Source organism: Scyliorhinus torazame, chromosome 1, assembly GCF_047496885.1.
Source record: "Scyliorhinus torazame isolate Kashiwa2021f chromosome 1, sScyTor2.1, whole genome shotgun sequence".
In the NCBI taxonomy this organism is placed as follows: domain Eukaryota; kingdom Metazoa; phylum Chordata; class Chondrichthyes; order Carcharhiniformes; family Scyliorhinidae; genus Scyliorhinus; species Scyliorhinus torazame.
In genome coordinates this window covers 377,761,457-377,781,194 of record NC_092707.1, presented here as the reverse complement: position 1 = coordinate 377,781,194, position 19,738 = coordinate 377,761,457, and the positions used below count along the sequence as shown (strand labels likewise).

Sequence of the window (19,738 nt, the reverse complement as noted above, 5' to 3'; positions counted from 1 at the left end):
GGTGCGGAGAAATTTAGCAGGGTTGGCGTCGTGGTCCTGCTGGTCATGGTCGCAGATGGTCACATTGTCGAGGTACGGAAACGTGGCCCGCAAGCCGTACCGGTCGACCATTCAGTCCATCTCCCTTTGGAAGACCGAAACCCCATTGGTGACGCCGAAGGGGACCCTAAGGAAGTGATATAGCCGGCCGTCTGCCTCGAAGGCCGTGTATGGCCAGTCCGATTTACGGATGGGGAGCTGGTGGTAAGCGGATTTCAGGTCCACCGTTGAGAAGACTCGGTACTGACTTCCGGTTGCGGCTATGTGGAGCTAAGTCGCACATTCGGCGTCTCCCGCGAAAACGGACTTTTGGGCTCTTTTCAACGGCACCTTTTCGACGTTTCCCGGTGTGGGAAGGAGTCTACAACAGCTCCCCGTTAGTATATGACTTCAACTAGGAGCGGGGCAACAGAAAAGGTGGTGGTGGACCCGAAGAAGGTGCGAGGGAAGAAGGACAAAATGGCGGCGGGCGGAGACCAGGCAGCGTGGATGCAGTGGGCAGAAGAGCAGCAGGAGGGTATCCAGCGCTGCTTCAGAGAGATTAAAACGGACCTGCTTGAGCCAATGAAGGCGTCTATTGATAAACTGCTGGAGACACAGATGGCCCAGGGAGTGGCGATCCACGAGGCTCGACAAAAGGTCTCTGACAAGGAGGACGAGATCTTAGGCCTGCGTTAAAGGTGGAGGCGCATGAGGCGCTCCACAAGAAATGGCAGGAGCGGTTCGAGGAGATGGAGAATCGGTCGAGGCGGAAGAATCTGCGGATTCTGGGCCTCCCGGAGGGGCCGGACCCGCGTGGGGGCCTATGTGGTCACCATGTTGAACTCGCTGATGGGAGCGGGGTCCTTCCAGGGGCCCCTGGAGCTGGAAGGGGCCCACAGAGTGCTGGCGAGGAGGCCCAAGGCTAACGAGCCTCCGCGGGCGGTGCTGGTGAGGTTCCATCGGTTCGTCGATTGGGAGTGTGTGCTCAGGTGGGCCAAGAAGGAGAGGAGCAGCAGGTGGGAGAACGGGGAGGTTCGGATATATCAAGACTGGAGTGCGGAGGTGGCGAAGAGGAGGGCCGGGTACAATCGAACAAAGGTGGTGCTGCACAGAAAGGGGGTGAAGTTTGGCATGTTGCAGCCGGCGCGACTGTGGGTTACCTACAAGGACCGGCACCATTATTTTGAGTCTCCGGAGGAGGCATGGGCCTTTGTTCAGGCCGAGAAGTTGGACACAGATTGAGGGTCGGGACGGGCGATTGGGGACTGCGGTTGATACGCTATGTTTATTTTTGTTTCAATGGGGGGGGCCTTTGTATTGCTCCGGGTTTCTTTTCTTTGTGTTTTTCTCTTTTGGGTCGGTGAGGGTGGCTGGGGCGGGTTGGGCACTGTCTTGGTTGGGTTGGTCGGGGGGGCTCTTGGAGGGGAGATGGGGCCCCGCGGGGGAGGGGGAGGCCCGAGTCAGGGGTGAGGGGACCGGGCCTGTAAAAGGAGCTGCGTCAGAGGTGGCGGGGCTTGGTGGGTGGAAAGCGCGGGCTTTTTCCCACGGTGAAGACTGGTGGGGGCGGGGCCGGGAAGCGAGGGTTGCTTCCCGCGCTCAGAACAGAAGGGGGAGGGGGAGAGCCTATGGATGGGGACGGGAGAGGAGGGTGTGCCACACAATTGGAGGAGTCGAAGGAGAGGCGGGAGTGGCTGGGGTCAGCTGACTTGCGGAAGTGCAATTGGGGGGGGGGGGGGGGGGGTAAATCAGCTAGGATGGGTCCTAGCCCGGGGGGGAAATCGAGTTGCTGCTGCTATGTATGGTCAAGGAGGAGCTGGAGCGAGTGGGGGGGGGGGGGGGGGGGGGGGGGGGGGTGTCGAGACGGGGGTATGCCTTTGTGGGGAACGGGCCGGATGTGGGGTGCGGGCGCGTGGCTGGCCGAGGAGGGATCATGGCTAGTCGGCGGGGGAGTCACAAGTATGGGGAAAAGGCAAGCCGGATGCTGGCGCATCAGCTTCGGAAGCGGGACGCAGTTAGGGAGATCGGGGGTGTTAAGGACAGGGGAGGGAGTGTGGTGCGGAGTGGAGTTGGCATCATTGGGGTCTTCAGGGACCTCTACGAGGAATTGTACCGATCTGAGCCCCCACGGGAGGAGGGAGGGGTGGGCCGCTTCCGAGACCAATTGAGGTTTCCAAAGGTGGAAGAGGGACTGGTGGCGGGATTGGGGGGCCCCGATTGGGCTGGAGGAGGTGATCAAAGGGATAGGAAGCATGCAGGCGGGGAAGGCACCGGGGCCGGACGGTTTCCCGGTTGAATTTTATAAAACATATTTGGACCTGTTGGGCCCGCTGTTAGTCAGGACCTTCAATGAGGCAAGGGAGGGGGGGTTTTGCCCCCGACGATGTCCCGGGCACTGATCTCCTTGATCCTGAAGCGGGACAAGGATCCCCTGCAGTGTGGGTCTTACAGACCGATCTCCTTGCTAAATGTAGATGCCAAGGTGCTGGCGAAGGTCTTAGCCAGGAGGATTGAGGATTGTGTGCCGCAGATCATCCATGAAGACCAGACGGGGTTTGTGAAGGGCAGACAGTTGAACGCGAATGTGCGGAGGCTTTTGAACGTTATCATGATGCCGGCGAGGGAGGGGGAGGCGGAGATAGTGGTGGCGATGGACGCTGAGAAAGCCTTCGATAGGGTAGAGTGGGGGTACCTGTGGGAGGTGCTGAAGAGGTTCGGGGAGGGGTTTGTCAGGTGGGTTAGGCTGCTGTATGAGTCCCGATGGCGAGTGTGGCCACAAATAGGAGGAGGTCCGAGTACTTTCGGTTGCACCGAGGGACGAGACAGGGGTGTCCCCTGCCCCCCTGCTCTTCGCACTGGCGATTGAACCCTGGCTATGGCACTGAGGGAGTCAAGGAACTGGAGGGGGTTGGTGCGTGGTGGGGAGGAGCATAGGGTGTCGCTTTATGCGGACGACCTGCTGCTGTATGTGGCGGACCCGGTGTGAGGAATGCCGGAGGTAATGAGGATTCTTAGGGAATTCGGGGACTTTTTGGGGTACAAGCTCAACATGGGGAAGAGTGAGCTGTTCGTAGTTCATCCAGGGGACCAGGAGAGGGGGATTGGTGAGCTCCTACTAAAAAAGGCGAGAGGAGCTTCAGGTATTTGGGAGTCCCGGCCAGGAGCTGGAGGGCCCTGCATAGGCTTAATTTTACAAGGTTGGTGGAGCAAATGGAGGAGGAGTTCAAGAGATGGGACGCGTTGCCGCTGTCCTTGGCGGGTAGGGTGCAGTCAATCAAAATGACGGTGCTCCCAAGGTTTTTGTTCCTGTTCCAGTGCCTCCCTGTGCTTATCCCGCAGGCTTTTTTCAGGCAGGTTAACAGGAGTATAATGGGGTTTGTGTGGGCGCGAGGGACTCCGAGGGTGAGAAGGGTGTTCCTGGAGCGGAGTAGAGATAGGGGGGGCTGGCGCTGCCCAACCTCTGTGGGTACTATTGGGCCGCCAATGCGACGACTGTGCGCAAGTGGGTGATGGAGGGGGAGGGGGCTGCATGGAAGAGGCTGGAGACGGCAACTTGTGTGGGTACGAGTCTGGGGGCGCTGGCAACGGCGCCGCTGCCGCTCCCTCCAAGGAGGTATACCACGAGCCCGGTGGTGGTGGCTCCCTCAAAATTTGGGGGCAGCGGAGGCGGCACAGGGGGGGATGTGGGGGCCTCGGCGGGGACCCCATTACGGGGGAACCACCGGTTCGCCCCAGGAAGAACAGGTGGAGGGTTTGCGGGGTGGCACAGGGCAGGGATACGAACGTTGGGGGACCTGTTTGTGGACGGGAAGTTCGCGAGCCTGGTTGAGCTGGAGGAGAAGTACGGGCTCCCCCCCGGGGAACACCTTCAGGTACTTACAGGTAAGGGCGTTTGCCAGATGGCAGGTGGTGGAATTCCCGTGGCTACGGCCACACACAGTACAGTACAGGATGCTCTCGGGGGAGTGGGGGGGGGGACACACACGATCTCGGAAACTTACCAGGTGATGCAGGAGGAGGAGGAGGCCTCGGTGGTGGAGGTAAAAGGTAAGTGGGAGGAGTTGGGAGAGGAAATTGAGGAAGGGACATGTGCAGATGCCCTGGGGAGGGTGAACTCTTCCTCATCGTGCGCGAGGTTCAGCCTCATACAGTTTAAGGTGCTACACAGGGCACACATGACCGGGACAAGGATGAGTCAGTTTTTTTTTTGGGGGGTGGGGGGAGGACAGGTGTGTTAGGTGCTCAGGGAGCCCAGCAAACCACACCCATATGTTTTGGGCATGCCCAGCGCTGGAGGAATTTTGGAAGGGCGTAGCGAGGGCGGTGTCGAGGGTGGTAGGATCCAGGGTCAAGCCGGGCTGGGAGCTCGCAATATTTGGGGTGGGCAGAGGAGCCGGGAGTGCAGGAGGTGAAAGAGGCCGGTATTCTGGCCTTTGCGTCCCTGGTAGCCTGGCGAAGGATTCTTCTTCAGTGGAGGGATGCGAGGCCCCCAAGCGTGGAATCCTGGATCAACGATATGGCGGGGTTTATCAAGTTGGAGAGGGTGAAATTCGCCTTGAGAGGTTCGGTACAATGGTTCTTTAGGCGGTGGCAACCATCCTTAGACTTCCTGGCAGAGCGGTAGGCATTGGTCAATGGCAGCAGCATCTCGGGGGGGGGGGGGGGGGGGGGGGGGATAATCACTTTATTTTTTATTTTTTGTTATTCACACTGGAGGGTCTGAGGGGTGTATATACTTGTTGTATTAAGTCGGGGTGTTAATGTTAATTTATTATTTATGTACAGGGGGGGAGGGGGGTATGGAGGGTTGCTTTTCTGGACTGTGTTTTGTACTTAACCCTGTTGGGTTTCTTTTTCATTTTGTTATTGATATTTTATGAAAACCTTTAATAAAAATTATTTTTTTTTTTAAAAAGAGAAGACTCGTTACTGTGCAATCTGGTTAACCGTGTCAGATATGCGTGGGAGTGGGTACGCGTCGAGCTGCGTGTACCTGCTGATGGTCTGGCTGTAGTCCACGAGCATTCGATTTTTCTCCCCAGACTTAACCACTACCACTTGAGCTCTCCAGGGGCTGTTACTGGCCTCGATGACTCCCTCCTGAAGCAACCGCTGGACCTCGGACCTGATGAAGGCCTTATCCTGGGTGCTGTACCGTCTGCTCCTGGTGGCAACGGGTTTGCAATCTGGAGTTAGATTGGCAAAGAGGAAAGGAGGATCGACCTTTAGGGGTCGCGAGGCCGCACACAGTGAGGGGTGGAAAGGGTCCGCCGAATTTAAGGGTCAGGCTCTGGAGGTTGCACTGAAAATCCAGGCCAAGGATAAGTGCAGCGCAGAGGTTAGGGAGGACATAGAGGCGAAAGCCGTGGAACTCTACACCTTGGACCGTGAGCGTGACTGTGCAGTACCCCTGGATCGCTACGCGATGGGATCCAGAGGCCAGGGAGATACTTTGATTGGTAGGGTGTACCTTAAGGGAGCAGCGCCTTACCGTATTTGGATGTACAAAGCTCTCGGTGCACCCGGAGTCCAGTAGGCAGGAGGTCACGTGGCCGTTGACTTTCACGCTGGTGGATGCGTTGGTCAGAGTGTGTGGTCTGGATTGGTCGATTACCATGGATGCGAGTCGTGGTTGATCGTCGGGTAGTGAGGCGGCTGCCGAGTCGGGGTCCTGAAACGCCGTTGGTCTCCGTGTGCTGCAGGTGGACAAAATGGCGCCGCCCATGGAACGCACGTTGCGGGGGCGGAGCAAGATGGCAGCGCCCTTGAAACGCACGTGTTGTGCGGGGGAGAAGATGGCGGCGCTCATTGCTCGCACATGGCCTGGGAGGAGGGGAGGATAGCGGCACCCACTGTCCGTGATCCGGGGGGGGGCAACCACTGCCGCTGAGCGGGCCCGGCACACCGCTGCGTATTGGCGCTCCTTCCCGCAAGCCTTACAAAGGGCAGCGCGGGCCGGGCAGCGTTGGCGGGGGTGTCTTTGTTGGCCACAAAAATAGCATTGGGGCCCCCCAGAGATCACTGGCTGGCGCGTAGCGCAGGCGTATTGGGTGGGTAGCGCCCCCGCTGGGGCGGCTACCTGTGGGGCCCATGAAGCGTAGGAGGAATGGGCCGCGCGGTTGGGGTCGTAGGACCGTCATGGAAAGCGCTAGTGTTTTAGTCTCTGCGAGGTCACGCGTGGCCCCTTCTAGGAGCCGCTGCCTGATAATATCGGACCCAATCCCAGTTACAAAAGCATCCCTCATAAGGAGATCTGAGTGCTCCTTAGCTGTAACGTCTTGGCAGTCACAGTCCCGAACTAGTGGGATCAAGGCCCTCCAGAAGTCCTCGATTGACTCACCAGGTAGTTGAGTACGCGTTGCGAGCGCGTGTCTGGCGAAGAGTGTGTTCGTCTTCTGCTCATTACTCTCTTTGAGTCGAGTCATAGCGTCAGCGTAATTGGGCGCATCCTGGATCAGCGGGAAGATTTTAGAGCTCAGTCGGGAGTACAAGATTTGAATCTTCTGAGCCTCTGGAACAGGGGTCGGCGCCGCGTTGATATACGCTTCAAAACAAGCTAGTCAGTGCTGAAAGTCCTTTCTGGCGTCGCTTACGTGTAGATCCAGCTGCAGTCGATCTGGTTTAATTTGGAGGTCCATCTTCTGAATCAGATACTAATAAATTGAGGCACGATCAATTTGGCTGGATACGAAGTTGAATTCAAACTGAGGCTTTATTAGTATCTGAAGTGGGGCCTCCTACAGCAGCTGATGAAATGGCTGCAAGCTGAAGGCCACGCATATTTATAACCCGGCTCCTGGGCGGAGCTAGCATGCAGGGGCCCAGGTGAACCTGTAGTGCAGGTTCTACCGTACAACCCTTTATAGGAACACAGTGGTTTACCACACACCTCTCCCACTTCCACACAAGCCCCTCCCACACACACCCCTCCCACCTCCACACACGCCTCCCACCTCCACACACGCCTCCCACCTCCACTCACCCCTCCCACCTCCACTCACCCCTCCCACCTCCACACCCCGCCCACCTCCACACCCCTCCCACCTCCACACATCCCTCCCACCTCCACACATCCCTCCCACCTCCACACATCCCTCCCACCTCCACACATCCCTCCCACCTCCATACTCACCCTTCCCACCTCCACACACCCTTCCCACCTCCACACACCCCTCCCTCCCACCTACACAACCCTCCCGCCTCCGTACACACCCCTCCCACCTTCACACACACACATATACTTTCCCCTCCCTTCCACCTTCATCTCCCTGCACCTACCCTTCATCCCCCAACCAGCCAGACCTACTCTCCCCCTTCCACCTCCCCTCATCCCTCCCCACACCTACCCTTCCCCTCTATCCCCTCGCACCTACCCTCCTCTCCTCCACCAGCCCCCACTCCTCCCCTCCCCCACCGGCCTCCACACCGCCCCTCTCCCACTGGCAACCGTAACTCCACTCGCCCAGCACCCCCCGCACCAGCCCCCGAATCTACCATCCCCCACCAACCTCCACACCTACCCTCCCCCACCAATCTCCACACCGACCCTCCACCACCAACCTCCACACGCCATCCCTGTCCCCCACATCTATGCACCTATGTCCTCTCCTGTTTTTAAATTGCAAAAAATGCCTATTCTCTGAGGCTGTCCCATCCAATGATTGGCACCAATACAACATGGAGGCTGATGATAAATACTGGGCTGTATTTTATGTTGTACCTTAACTCCCGGCGCCACAACTAAAAAGTCAAGCTGACGCTTGCCCATCAAAATGCCAGCTACCACACAGTTATTTAATGTTTAATGTTTTGAAGGTCCTTAATTGGCTCAGGGTGAGAACCATCTTGGTGCGCAATTGGCTACCTGATTGGTCAATAGCTCTGTAGCACCAGCAGCAGCAGGTTTAAGCAGTGGTCACTGCTGGGACTACAGGCAGTTCCTGAAGGTTATGGAGGCCTGACTGAAGGTTAAGTCCAGGGTATCAGTGGGGCCTGCCTGACAGACCCCAGTGAGGGGTTTTAAGGCTGGGCTTTTGGGGCGGAAGACTGGGATTTGGGGGTGGGAGACTGGATTTTAGGGGGTGGGAGACTGGATTTTAGGGGGTGGGAGGCTGGGTTTTAGGGGCCTTCTGTTCCCTTGCCCAGCACCGGGCCACACAATGGAAGTTTCAGGGGAAGCTTTAGGGCATGGGCCAGAAGGTGGCGGGAAGGCCACCAGCTGCATTTTATGAGCTCCCCCCACCGCCAGACCTACTGAACAGTTCCAGTATTTTCTATTTGTAGTTCAGTTAAATACACTTCAGAGGATAAGAGTTCTCAGTCATGAAGTAAATTTCTGATGAACCTTGCTAATCTTTTGCCAAAGGTTTGTATCCGTCTGCACTTTCAATAATCCTGCATATTGACTAAGTCTAATCCAGATATACCAAATTGTGAAATTTGGGTACCTATGCAAGTGTGAACAGAATGGTGCAATAATGATTAGGACCTTTTCCTTGGTACGTTTTTGCGGGAGGGGGGGGGGGGAAAATCAATATATGCTGTTGAGAAAAACGAATGCATTTACATTTCTACAGTGCTTTTTAAATCCTCGGGATGTCCAAAAGGTCTTCAGAACAAATGAATTATTTGTATAGTGCAGTCACTGACATTTTGTATACATATACTGCAACCAATTTGCAAGGTCCCACTAATTTGAGAGATGAGTGGCTCATGAATTTGTTTTTGGTGGGTTGGTTGATAATCGTTGACAAGACATTGGTAGAATCGGGAATCATTTTGATAAGGTGCCATATAAAAGGTCTGTACAAGGTAAGAATCCATGGTGTTGGGGCCAGGAAAGGGAGTTGGGATAAATGAGTCTTCTTCGTGTTGGCAAACTGTAACCAGTCAAGTGTTGCAGGGATCAGCTGGGGCCTCAACTATTCACAGTTGTGAGCAGGATACAAGAAGTCTTCAAAGGGACAAGGGCTCTATCACTGATCCATGGCTATAGATAAGTTAAGAGAGTGGGGGAAATTTGGTAGATGGAGGAGAATGTGGGAAAATGGGAACTTGGCAACTTTGACAAGAAGAATAGACAAGCAGTGTATATCTAGACGTAGAGAGATTACAGAACTCTTGGTGTACAGAGATATCTGGGTGTCCTGGTACATGAATCACAAAAAGTTAGTATACAGATACAGCAAGAAATTAGGAAGGCAAATGAATGCTGGTCTTTATTACAAGGGTGTAAAGTAAGGAAGTCTTGCTAAACTGTATAGGGTGTCGGTGAGACTGCACTGGTGTATAGATTTTGTCTCCTTACTTGTGTATATCCTCACATTGGAAGCAGTTCAGAGGAGGTTCACGAGGTAGATTCCTGGGGCGAAGGGGTTATTTTATGAGGAAACGTTGAGCCTATCTTCATTGGAGTTTAGAAGAATGAGAGGTGGTTTTATTGAAACGTTTTAAGATTCTGAGGGGGCTTGACAGGGTAAATGCTGGGAGAATGTTTTATGTTGTGGGGTAATCTAGATTTGGGGACACAGTTCAAAAATAAGGGGTCTTCCATTTAAGATGGAGATGAGGAGGAATTCCTTTACTCAGAGGGTTAACTTTTGGAGTTCTTTTCCAGACAGCAGTGGAGGCTGAGTCATTGAATATATTCAAGGCTGAGTTAGACAGATTTTTGATAGGCGGGGAAGTTGTGGGTTTATGGGGGACAGGCAGGAAAATAGAGTTAAAGCCCTCTTAGGTTGTTTAGCACAGGGCTAAATCGTTGGCTTTGAAAGCAGACCAAGGCAGGCCAGCATCACGGTTCAATTCCCGTACCAGCCTCCCCGAACAGGCGCCGGAATGTGGCGACTAGGGGCTTTTCACAGTAACTTCATTTGAAGTCTACTTGTGACAATAAGCGATTTTCATTTCATTCCATAATCTGATCAGCTGTAATCTTATAGAATGGTGGAGCAGCCTCAATAAGTCAAACAGTATACTCCTGCTTCTACTTCTTAAGAACTTATTAGAACTCCTTTGCTTGTCTTTTTTTAAAATCTTCAACATCTTTAATAATATACCAGTGACAGAGCAAAACCATTCCCGCCCTCGCCCCCTTCCCTCCCGCCGCCCCCGTCGCTCCAGAGATTGTTCCCTCTCTCGGAGAGTGACTGGGCTTACTCTCACTTCCTGGTGAAGAGACTCTGGAATGCTGAGTTCACAGTCTTGAGTCCATGCAACCCAGATCCAGGTTCTTCTTCTTGACTCTGTTCCTTCAGAGCTGGACAATCTTCTTGGAGTCAGCCATTACTGAACTATTTGGGCTGACAAAACATCGGGGAAAGATGCCAATATTTCCATTTGAATGTCCTTCCAGCCATTCCTCATTCACTTCACACAGCACGTCAATGATGTCGCCCTCGTTAAACTCCATATCCTCAACACCATGGCCATTATAGTCATACAGGGCTTGTGATTGGTAGAGCACCTGACGCCCAGATAAGGGATCTTTGAATTTGCACCAGAGAGTGAGGCGTCTATCAACAATCTGCTCCCACATCCTCTCTAGATCTTCATCTCCTCTGATCATCACCAATTCCTGTTTCTCCTCATCTTTATAACTTATTTGTATCTGTCCTGATTTCCGGCCCAGTTTGAATTTGAAGATGCCCAGAAGTTCAGCGTAGGTTATTCCTGGCTCCACCCTCGTTGCCACTGTGTATTCATAGTGAACCTTTAATATCACTGACTCAGTAAGTGAACAATCCTCCCCACGTCTTGCTGTGACAGTCTTTGAATGAACTTCTTCTTCAGTTCCGATGATTCTGCTGCCTGGAACTTGGGGGACTGTCTGACTAATGTTTCCAGCTGCTTGTCTTTGCTTATTGCCTCTGTTTCCAGCCGAAACTTCCAGGTATGCAGTTGGAATTAACCCTCTCTTCTCATTAGCAATAACAGTTGACCATCCATCCTCTCCATTCTCTAAGACAAACACAACACTCCCAGCTTTTGCTTCCACTTCATTTGCTGTTTTCGGCGCAAAATCAAACAGTAGACAGTGATATCCCCTGGTTCCTCGCACAACTTGGGGCCCCAATTTCTGTGGGCAAAGTGGCTTGAATCCAGCGAAGCTGTCATTTGGATCAATAGACGAGATCACCTTGGGTGTTCCCAAGAAGTCTTTCATATTCAGCTCGTCCACCTCATGTTTGCGAGGTCTGAACACGATCCCCTCAGGCACATCTACTGGTTCAAAGGTGGTTTTACGTTTCACAATGTCAAGTGCTCTTTCGAGCTCAGTGTTGCTGCCCTGGGCCCTTGATTCCACAGCCTTTTCCAGGCTTCGCTGAGCTTCCAACCACTGGTCTAGTCTGCTGTGCAATGCAGCTAAGTTATAAAGAACCTCCCAGGAATGCAATCTGTGTCGCAGTCCCAGCTGTGTGTAGTCAATCACTGAATTACCTCGTAAATTATTTAGAGCATGCTTAAAATCTCCCAGTGCCTCATCAAACATGTCTAATCGGAGATGAACTGCGCCTCTCTGGAAGAAACAGATTGCCAATCGGTCATCTTTAGCAATGGTTTGGTCAAAAGCCTTCAGGGCCCCGGGAAGATCCCCGAGTTTCAGTCGGACGCAGCCTAGCGTGAAGCAGATTTTGGAGCCAGGCTCGGGGATGCGGTTCAGGTGGCTGAGGGCGGACGCCCAGTCCCGCTGGTCAATGGCCCTGACGGCGCGGTCCCAGTCCCCGATCATCTCCCGGTAAGACGACATCGTCCCCGATCCCCAACAGCAGCTGCTCCAGGAAAGGGCGCGACTCAAAACCGACAAGCCGCGCCCCGACCTGGAATTCGGGAAAGGTGAAGGGTGAGGGGGGAGGTCTTTGCTCGTCTTCTGACAAGTGTAATTTTTCATTCACCTGAGGGGGCCAACAAGGTGTCAGTTGAACAAATCATCTCAAAAGCGGTGCTTCGGGTAATGGAGCACTCTCAGTACTAAACTGAGGTGTCCAACTGGATTATGCAATTAATTCCTGCAGTGGGATTTGAATCATTTTTTCTAACAGAGATAAGGGCCCGGGCCACTGAGCCATGGCAAGACAAAGAGGAGGGAATTCAGTAGAGTGGGGAAGAGAAGAAAACAGCTAAATTTAAGAATTGCTCCGTGCTAATGGTGACAGGTTCACAACCAGAGAAAATTGGTCAAAACATTTACCAAATAATGTTAACTTGATTTCCAAGAAGACGCAGCAGTCATCAAAATATGTCATTGCAACATTCCAGAATTCAGGAGAAATTGTTACCATTTATTAGTGATTCACAAAACTAAATTTACATTGAAAGACAATACAAATATAATTTAAATAATCATCCCATCAATTGAAATTGACCAGAATTGAACCCCCCCCCCCCCCCCCAGCGCTCAGGCCAATCACTGCAACATAGAACATAACAGCGCAGTACAGGCCCTTCGGCCCTTGATGTTGTGCCGACCTGTGAAACCACTCTAAAGCCCATCTACACTATTCCCTTATCGTCCATATGTCTATCCAATGACCATTTGAATGTCCTTAGTGTTGGTGAGTCCACTACTGTTGCAGGCAGGGCATTCCATGCCCTTACTACTCTGAGTAAAGAACCTACCTCTGACAGCTGTCTTATATCTATCTCCCCTCAATTTAAAGGTATGTCCCCTCGTGCTAGACATCACCATCCGAGGAAAAAGGGTCTCACTGTCCACCCTATCCAATCCTCTGATCATCTTGTATGCCTCGATTCAGTCACCTCTTAACCTTCTTCTCTCTAACGAAAACCGCCTCAAGTCCCTCAGCCTTTCCTCATAAGATCTTCCCTCCATACCAGGCAACATTCTGGTAAATCTCCTCTACCCTTTCCAATGCTTCCACATCCTATAATGCGGCGACCAGAATTGCACGCAATACTCCAAATGCGGCCGCACCAGAGTGTTGTATAGCTGCAACATGACCTCATGGCTCCTAAACTCAATCCCTCTACCAATAAAAGCTAACACACTGTACGCCTTCTTAACAACCCTCTGAACCTGGGTGGCAACTTTCAGGGATCTATGTACATGGACATAGAGATCTCTCTGCTCATCCACACTGCCAAGAATCTTACCATTAGCCCAGTACTCAGTCTTCCTGTTATTCCTTCCAAAATGAATCATATGGCAACCCAACCCTGATCTCAGAGCATAAGTAACAAAACCATATTTAGTTCTCGGCAAAGAAAACAGAATAAACACTGGTGATATGCTCAACTAATTTAACACTGAAACTGAAGCCCGGCACAAAACTGTTTGACCCTCCATCTCAAATGAAATTGATGGCCGTCAACACCTTGACAGGGTTAACAGAACAAGAATTACTTACTGTGCTCTTTGCCTTGTCCTGCAGCGGTGCAGATGCTGGCTTGTGGAGTGACTGGCATAAGGGCCTGTCGAATGGCTTTCTCCCAACTCTGAGCAACGTCTAAGCCTACTCCTGTGGCAGCCAGGGCATGATTCTGGTAGTTGCCTCCAAGGTTCTCTCCAACATAATACACCATGGTGTCAGTTATGATCTCGAAACAGTGAGGGTTGCTGCCTTGAGCCAGATTTGTAAAATCCCGAGGTGGATCCAACTGCAGGATTTCTGACAGTGGGATTTCCTGAGTGAGAGAAAGTAAAGAATTGCCTTAGAAAAAGTCTGCAAACATTAAGAGTCCGTTTTCAAAACCTGCCTAAGCTGGTTCGTAGGGCATTGTAAATACGACTAGAAGTATATTCTGCCCTTTGGTAATCTGTCGATTATATGCACAGTCAACCCAAAAATGTTCAGCCAATAAGCTTGAATCATTGCTCGACTTCCTGAGCAGCCTCACAGTTTACAACTTTTAATGAAGGCTGTGGTGGTTAAACTAGAGACAGATGCAAAGATACTAACACTTTGCTATAATTAGAGCCAGTGTTTTTCGTGAGCTGACACCAGGCAGAAACTTTACATACAAGGCCAGGCTAACTGTCTTCAGCTGATGTGAGGGATCAATGGACTGATGTTGAATCCGCAACTCTCCTTGAATAACTCCGGGGGAAATCCCCACACTGATGGTGACAAAGACTGGTAAAATCCCATGCAAAGGGACTGTCATTTTAGAAATATACATTAACTGTATTGAACCGAAAGGAAATGCCAAAATGCTAAATAAACATGATAACACAACAATGTTTCTATACTTTGTGAAAAATGTGTTAGCATAACAGAATGTTTTATAAGGCTGAAAAAAGTATTATGTGTAGAACTGCTTTATACAGCTATCATTTCCATATATGTATAGTTATTTATTTATCATGTATGTAAATGATCACACCCAGTCATGGTGAATTATTACCACACATTTGAAAGAGCCTCGAATTCCATAGATAATGGTAACCAATCCTCTAAAATCACGCAAAATGTTTGCAACACTAAGGGGATACGTCACGTTCTGCATGCCATCTTAAGTAACAATTAATTGAGAAAATGAGCATTAAAAGCAGCTTAGCACAGAAGTATGGAGTGGCAGATCTTTGTTCGCAACTTCCTCTAAGTTTGTTCAACTGCTCCAATTATGTGGTCCTGATGTGATGGTGAATTTATTTGAGGAAGCAGTAAAGATGCTTCAACATAAAATAACCTCACGGAATGCTGCAGTGTACAAAACCAAGTGAAAGCAAATCTACTATAGGGGTGGGTCATACCAACTTCTGGCTTTTATTCACCAAACCTCAAGTTGGCTCTTAAAGCAAAAAATACTATGAGAAAGGAGAACAGATCATTTTTGTTACAACACAACGTTAAAATAATAAGATTTTGAAATAAGGATTTCACAAGTTTTAAGTGCTTTTTGGTGTTAGGAATAGTAGACTAGTTTCCACAGGTACAAATATTCTAAATACCTCTGTGACCTCCAAACCTACACAAACCTCAGATTCAAAACTACCCTTAATCTATCCTTCTCCATCGTAACCACCCATTAGCCTTGTTGTGTTAAGATTTCTTAATGTCTCAAGATTGGAATTCTTTCCCTTGTGTTTAAATTTCTCCAATACTAAAGAGCTGGCTTTTAAAGCAGACCAAGGCAGGCCAGCAGCATGGTTCAATTCCTGTACCAGCCTCCCCGAACAGGCGCCGGAATGTGGCGACTAGGGGCTGTTCACAGTAACTTCATTTGAAGCCGACTTGTGACAATAAGCGATTTTCATTTTTCATTTCATGTAACCCTGCCCCTCATCCCACCCCCACCCTCCTATTCCCATCTCAGTAACCTTAGACAGCATTTTACATTTTCAACAAACCCCCCCTTACAGAAAAAAGAAAAACAAAAAACACATAAATAAACATCTTACAACTACATCACAAATTCCCCCAATATACAAACCCCCCATTAAGCAATAATAAACACAGTAGAAAACACAAAGTACACCCCCTCCCCCCCCCCCCGGGTTGCTGCTGCTGCTGACCACCTCCTAACGCCCCGCTAGAAAGTATAGGAACGGTTGTCACTGCCTGAAGAACCCTTGCACAGGCCCTCTCAAGGCAAATTTTACCCTCTCCAATGTAATGAACCCTGCAATGTCGCTGATCCAGGCTTCCACGCTCAGGGGCCTCGCATCCTTCCACTGTAACAGAATCCTCCGCTAGGCTACCACGGACGCAAAGACCAGAATACCGGCCTCCTGGAGCATAACCACATCTGCCTTCAGTCCCTTCAGGTGCGCGAACACATGGGCCCTCTTGACCGGCCCGTTCAAGCCTCTCACGTTCCAAGTTCTCAGCCGGATCAGGGGGCTTCCCGCCAACTCCCCTGCCGATTAGCCATCCCCTTTTCTAGGCCAGCCACGTGCCCGCGCCTCCCGCACTCTCCATTCCCCCCCAGCGGCAGACCCCCGTCCCGACTCTCTCTCCGAGCTCCAGCTCCCCTTTGGCCAATGCAGCAGCAACCCAGTTCCCCCCCCCCCCCTCAGCTAGGTCCCCCCCGAACTGCGTTGCTCCCCCCATAGCACTCCCGTAAGTCAGTTGACTCCTGCTGACCCCAGCCACTCCATCGACCCCCCAGTGTGGTAGTCTTCTCTCCTCCCCCCCCCCCCCCGCCCCCCCTTGTCCATCAGCAGGCGCTCCTCTCCAACACCGACTTCCCCCCCAGCCCTGCCCCCTTCCTTCCCCAGCGCGGGAAAAAGCCCGCGCTTTCCATCAGACCGGCCCCGCCCTCTCTGGCACAGCTCCCTTTTGCGGCCTAATCCCAGCTCGGGCCTCCGATCTCCCCTCCCCCCAACGGGGCCCCGTCCTTCCAACCACCGGCGCCCACACTCTCACAAAACCCCCCACTTCAAACCATTTCACCCTACCCCACCCAGCAACCAAGGAAACAGTGCAGAACAGAATAGAACATCCCCCAAAGCACAGTAGCCCCCCGCGACCTCCCCTCACAACCGACCCTCAGTCCGTGTCCAACTTTTCGGCCTGAATAAAGGCCCACGCCTCCTCCGGCGTCTCAAAGTAATGGTGCCGGTCCTTAAACGTGACCCACAGTCGCGCCGGCTGCAGCATCCCGAATTTCACCCCCTTCCGATGCAGAACCGCCTTAGCTCGATTGTACCCGGCCCTCTTCTTGGCCACCTCCGCGCTCCAGTCCTGGTATATACGGACCTCTGCATTCTCCTACCTGCTGCTCCGCTCCTTTTTTTCCCATCTTAGGACACACTCCCTGTCCACCAAGCAGTGGAACCGCACCAATACCGCCCGCGGCGGCTCGTTAAGACTTGGGCCTCCTCGCCAGGACTCTAGCTCCAGGGGCCTCGGGAAGGCGCCCGCGCCCATCAACGTGTTCAGCATCGTGACCACATATGCTCCAGCATCCGACCCCTCCACTCCCTCCGGGAGACCCAGAATCCGCAGATTCTTCCTCCTCGACTGATTCTCCATGTCCTCGAACTTCTCCTGCCATTTCTTATGCAGCACCTCGTGTGCCTCCACCTTCACCGCCAGGCCCAATATCTCGTCCTCATTCTCCGAGGCCTTCTGCCGCACCTCCCGGATCGCCGCCCCTTGGGCCTTCTGGGTCTCGACCAGCTTGTCGATCGAAGCCTTCATCGGCTCCAGCAGCTCTGCTTTCAATTCCGTGAAGCAGCGCTTTGAGAAACTCCTGCTGCTCTTGCGCCACGCTGCCTGGTCTCCACCCGCCGCCATCTTGGCTTTCCTCCCTCGCACTTTTCGCTGCACCAGAATTAATTTTTTCACCGCTCCACTCCTGGTCCAATCCATACAGTGCCGGGAACCGTCGAACAAATGCCGCTGGGGCCCCTCAAAAGAGCCCAAAAGTCAGTTTCTGGCGGGAGCTGCCGAACGTGCGACTTAGCTCAGCATAGCCGCAACCGGAAGTCTCAACCTTAGACAGCATTAAAGACACCAAATACTTTGACCCTGAGCCTCATTGCTTCAGCTGCTTTCACCCCATAATCTTTCTACCTCCCACTACTCCCTACTCCTTTGATTGCCAACTCAGGGAAAGTAGGGATTGACAATAATTGTAGCCTCACCAGTAATGCCCAGATCTTGGAAGCAAAAGGTTCTTGATATAGCCATTTTCCTGTGGCATTGTTCATCACATGGGGGCCGGTATAGCACAGTTAGCTGGACAACTAGTTTCTGAGCAAGGCCAACAGCACGGGTTCAATTCCCACACCGGCTGAGGTTATTCATGAAGTCCCGCCTTCTCAACCTTGCTCCTCGCTTGAGGTGTGATAATCCGCAGGTTAAATCTCCACCAGTCAGCTCTCCCCTTCAAAGATGAAAGCAGCCTATGGTCATCTGGGACTATGGCGACTTTACTTACTTACTGTTCATCAGAGAGCATGTTGTTGCTATAGTGACAGGAGTGCTATACCAATGGTTATAGAATATAGTTAATTTCATACTTTGTTGCATCCAGAAAAATATACAATCCGTCACATTATTCTCGTAAACATTTCTTGTTCTTTCTTTCTTCTATAACGCGGGGTTATCTTTTCATCCCAGCAACGTTTCTTATTCTGTTTATCTTTCTATTTCACATGCTCTGGTATTTCCACTTCCTCTTTTTCTCTCTCACATAAACACACCATCTCTTACCCACTCTTCTACAGAGACCAATCCACTTGTGTTTTCATTAACCCACGCTCTTGCATGACCTTGTTCTTTCTCTCTCCCTCGGCATTCATACTCCTATTTACAATCCACTGCATTCCATAACATTATGTGAGGCACAACTGTCCTATGTAACTGATTGCAAAGTCGAAGTTAAAACATTTCTATGTGCACCTTTGGGTTATTTGTCATGCACACTTGGGGCAAGATTCTATGGCCACCCGCGGCATGTTTCTCAGCGGCGGGAGGCAGCCTGTCATTGGCCGGCAGCGGGATCTTAGGGTCCCGCCACGTCAACAGGATTTCCCATTGCATCACCCCACTAAGAAACCCGCAGCGGGGGTTCGCTGTTGGTGGGACTAGAAGATGCAGGCGGCATGAACAACGGGAAGATCTCGCCCTTGGTCTTCTGGTTACCCTCCAAATGATTCTCAGAAACTACTGTGGAAATACAGAAAACATGGCTAATAAAACATATGCATCCACATGGACATACAAATGAGGAGTAGGTCACTCATCCCCTTGTACCTGCTCCACCATTTGTTATGGTCCGGGTTTTACAGAACCCCAAAGTGTTTCATGGAGTTCAACCGACCCACAACTTTTAATAGATTGTGGTGTGGGAAGCACACGGCGTACTCTCCAGGTGTGATACAGCAGAAAAGGACAAGTGGTTTTTAATGTTTATTCTGTGAACTCAAGTTAACCTTTTAAAAGAGGCCGATGTTTTGGCCTTTGCGTCCCTAGTAGCCCGGCGCAGAATATTGCTAATGTGGAAAGAAGCCAAGCCCCCGGGGGTGGAGACCTGGATAAATGATATGGCGGGGTTCATAAAGTTAAGCGGATTAAGTTCGTCCTAAGGGGGTCGGCTCAAGGGTTTACTAGGCGGTGGCAACCGTTCGTCGAATATCTTGCGGAAAGATAGATAGGGGAGAACAAAGAAGGCAGCAGCAGCGGCCCAGGACTTGGGGGGGGGGGGGGGGGAGGGATGGGGGGGATGGGGGTGTGTGGCCTGAGACAAGGCAGTTGCCAATTAGGGCTAGATTTTATTTTTTGTTATTTAATATTTATTTATTTGTTGTTGTTTTTGTTTAAATTTTAAAAGGTCATTATTATCTGTATTGTTACAATGTTGTGTAATGGATGCACAATGTACTGTGTTGGTTGACCAAAAATTTTCAATAAAATATTATTTAAAAAAAAAGTTAACCTTTTAAAAACAAACATTGAATATCTTAACGCCCATTACTTCAAAGATAACCCCAAAAGACTACAACACTAAATAATCCTTCAAACTGTTCTTTTAAACATCCAAAAGACTTCAAACCTTCAAAAATAGAAGCATATTAGGTTACATTCAATATATTTATAGCCTTTGGATTGCAGAAATCAACAGACCAGCTCTGTGTTTCTTCATGCAGCTCACAGTAAAATACACAGACTCTCCCAGGTGCGTTCTGAAACTGAAACTCAAAAAGCAGAAGTGAGCTCGGCTCCCCACACCCTCTGACATCACTTCAGTAATATGATCAGCTCCATTTCTTAAAGGTACATTGCTTAAACATCCATGTCTTAAAGGTACT

At 51.3% G+C, this 19,738-nt stretch overlaps 1 protein-coding gene and 1 pseudogene across 1 annotated transcript in view; both read right to left on the bottom strand.

Moving 5' to 3' along the window:
• Window positions 1-19,738, bottom strand: part of prkd3 (protein kinase D3) — a 595,703-nt gene that overhangs the window by 60,870 nt on the left and 515,095 nt on the right. The window contains exon 12 of the mRNA XM_072511897.1: window positions 13,386-13,662. Coding sequence (XP_072367998.1) covers window positions 13,386-13,662 — 277 coding nt within the window. The remainder of the gene's footprint in view (window positions 1-13,385; window positions 13,663-19,738) is intronic.
• Window positions 10,095-11,847, bottom strand: LOC140426755 (neutrophil cytosol factor 2 pseudogene; annotated as a pseudogene).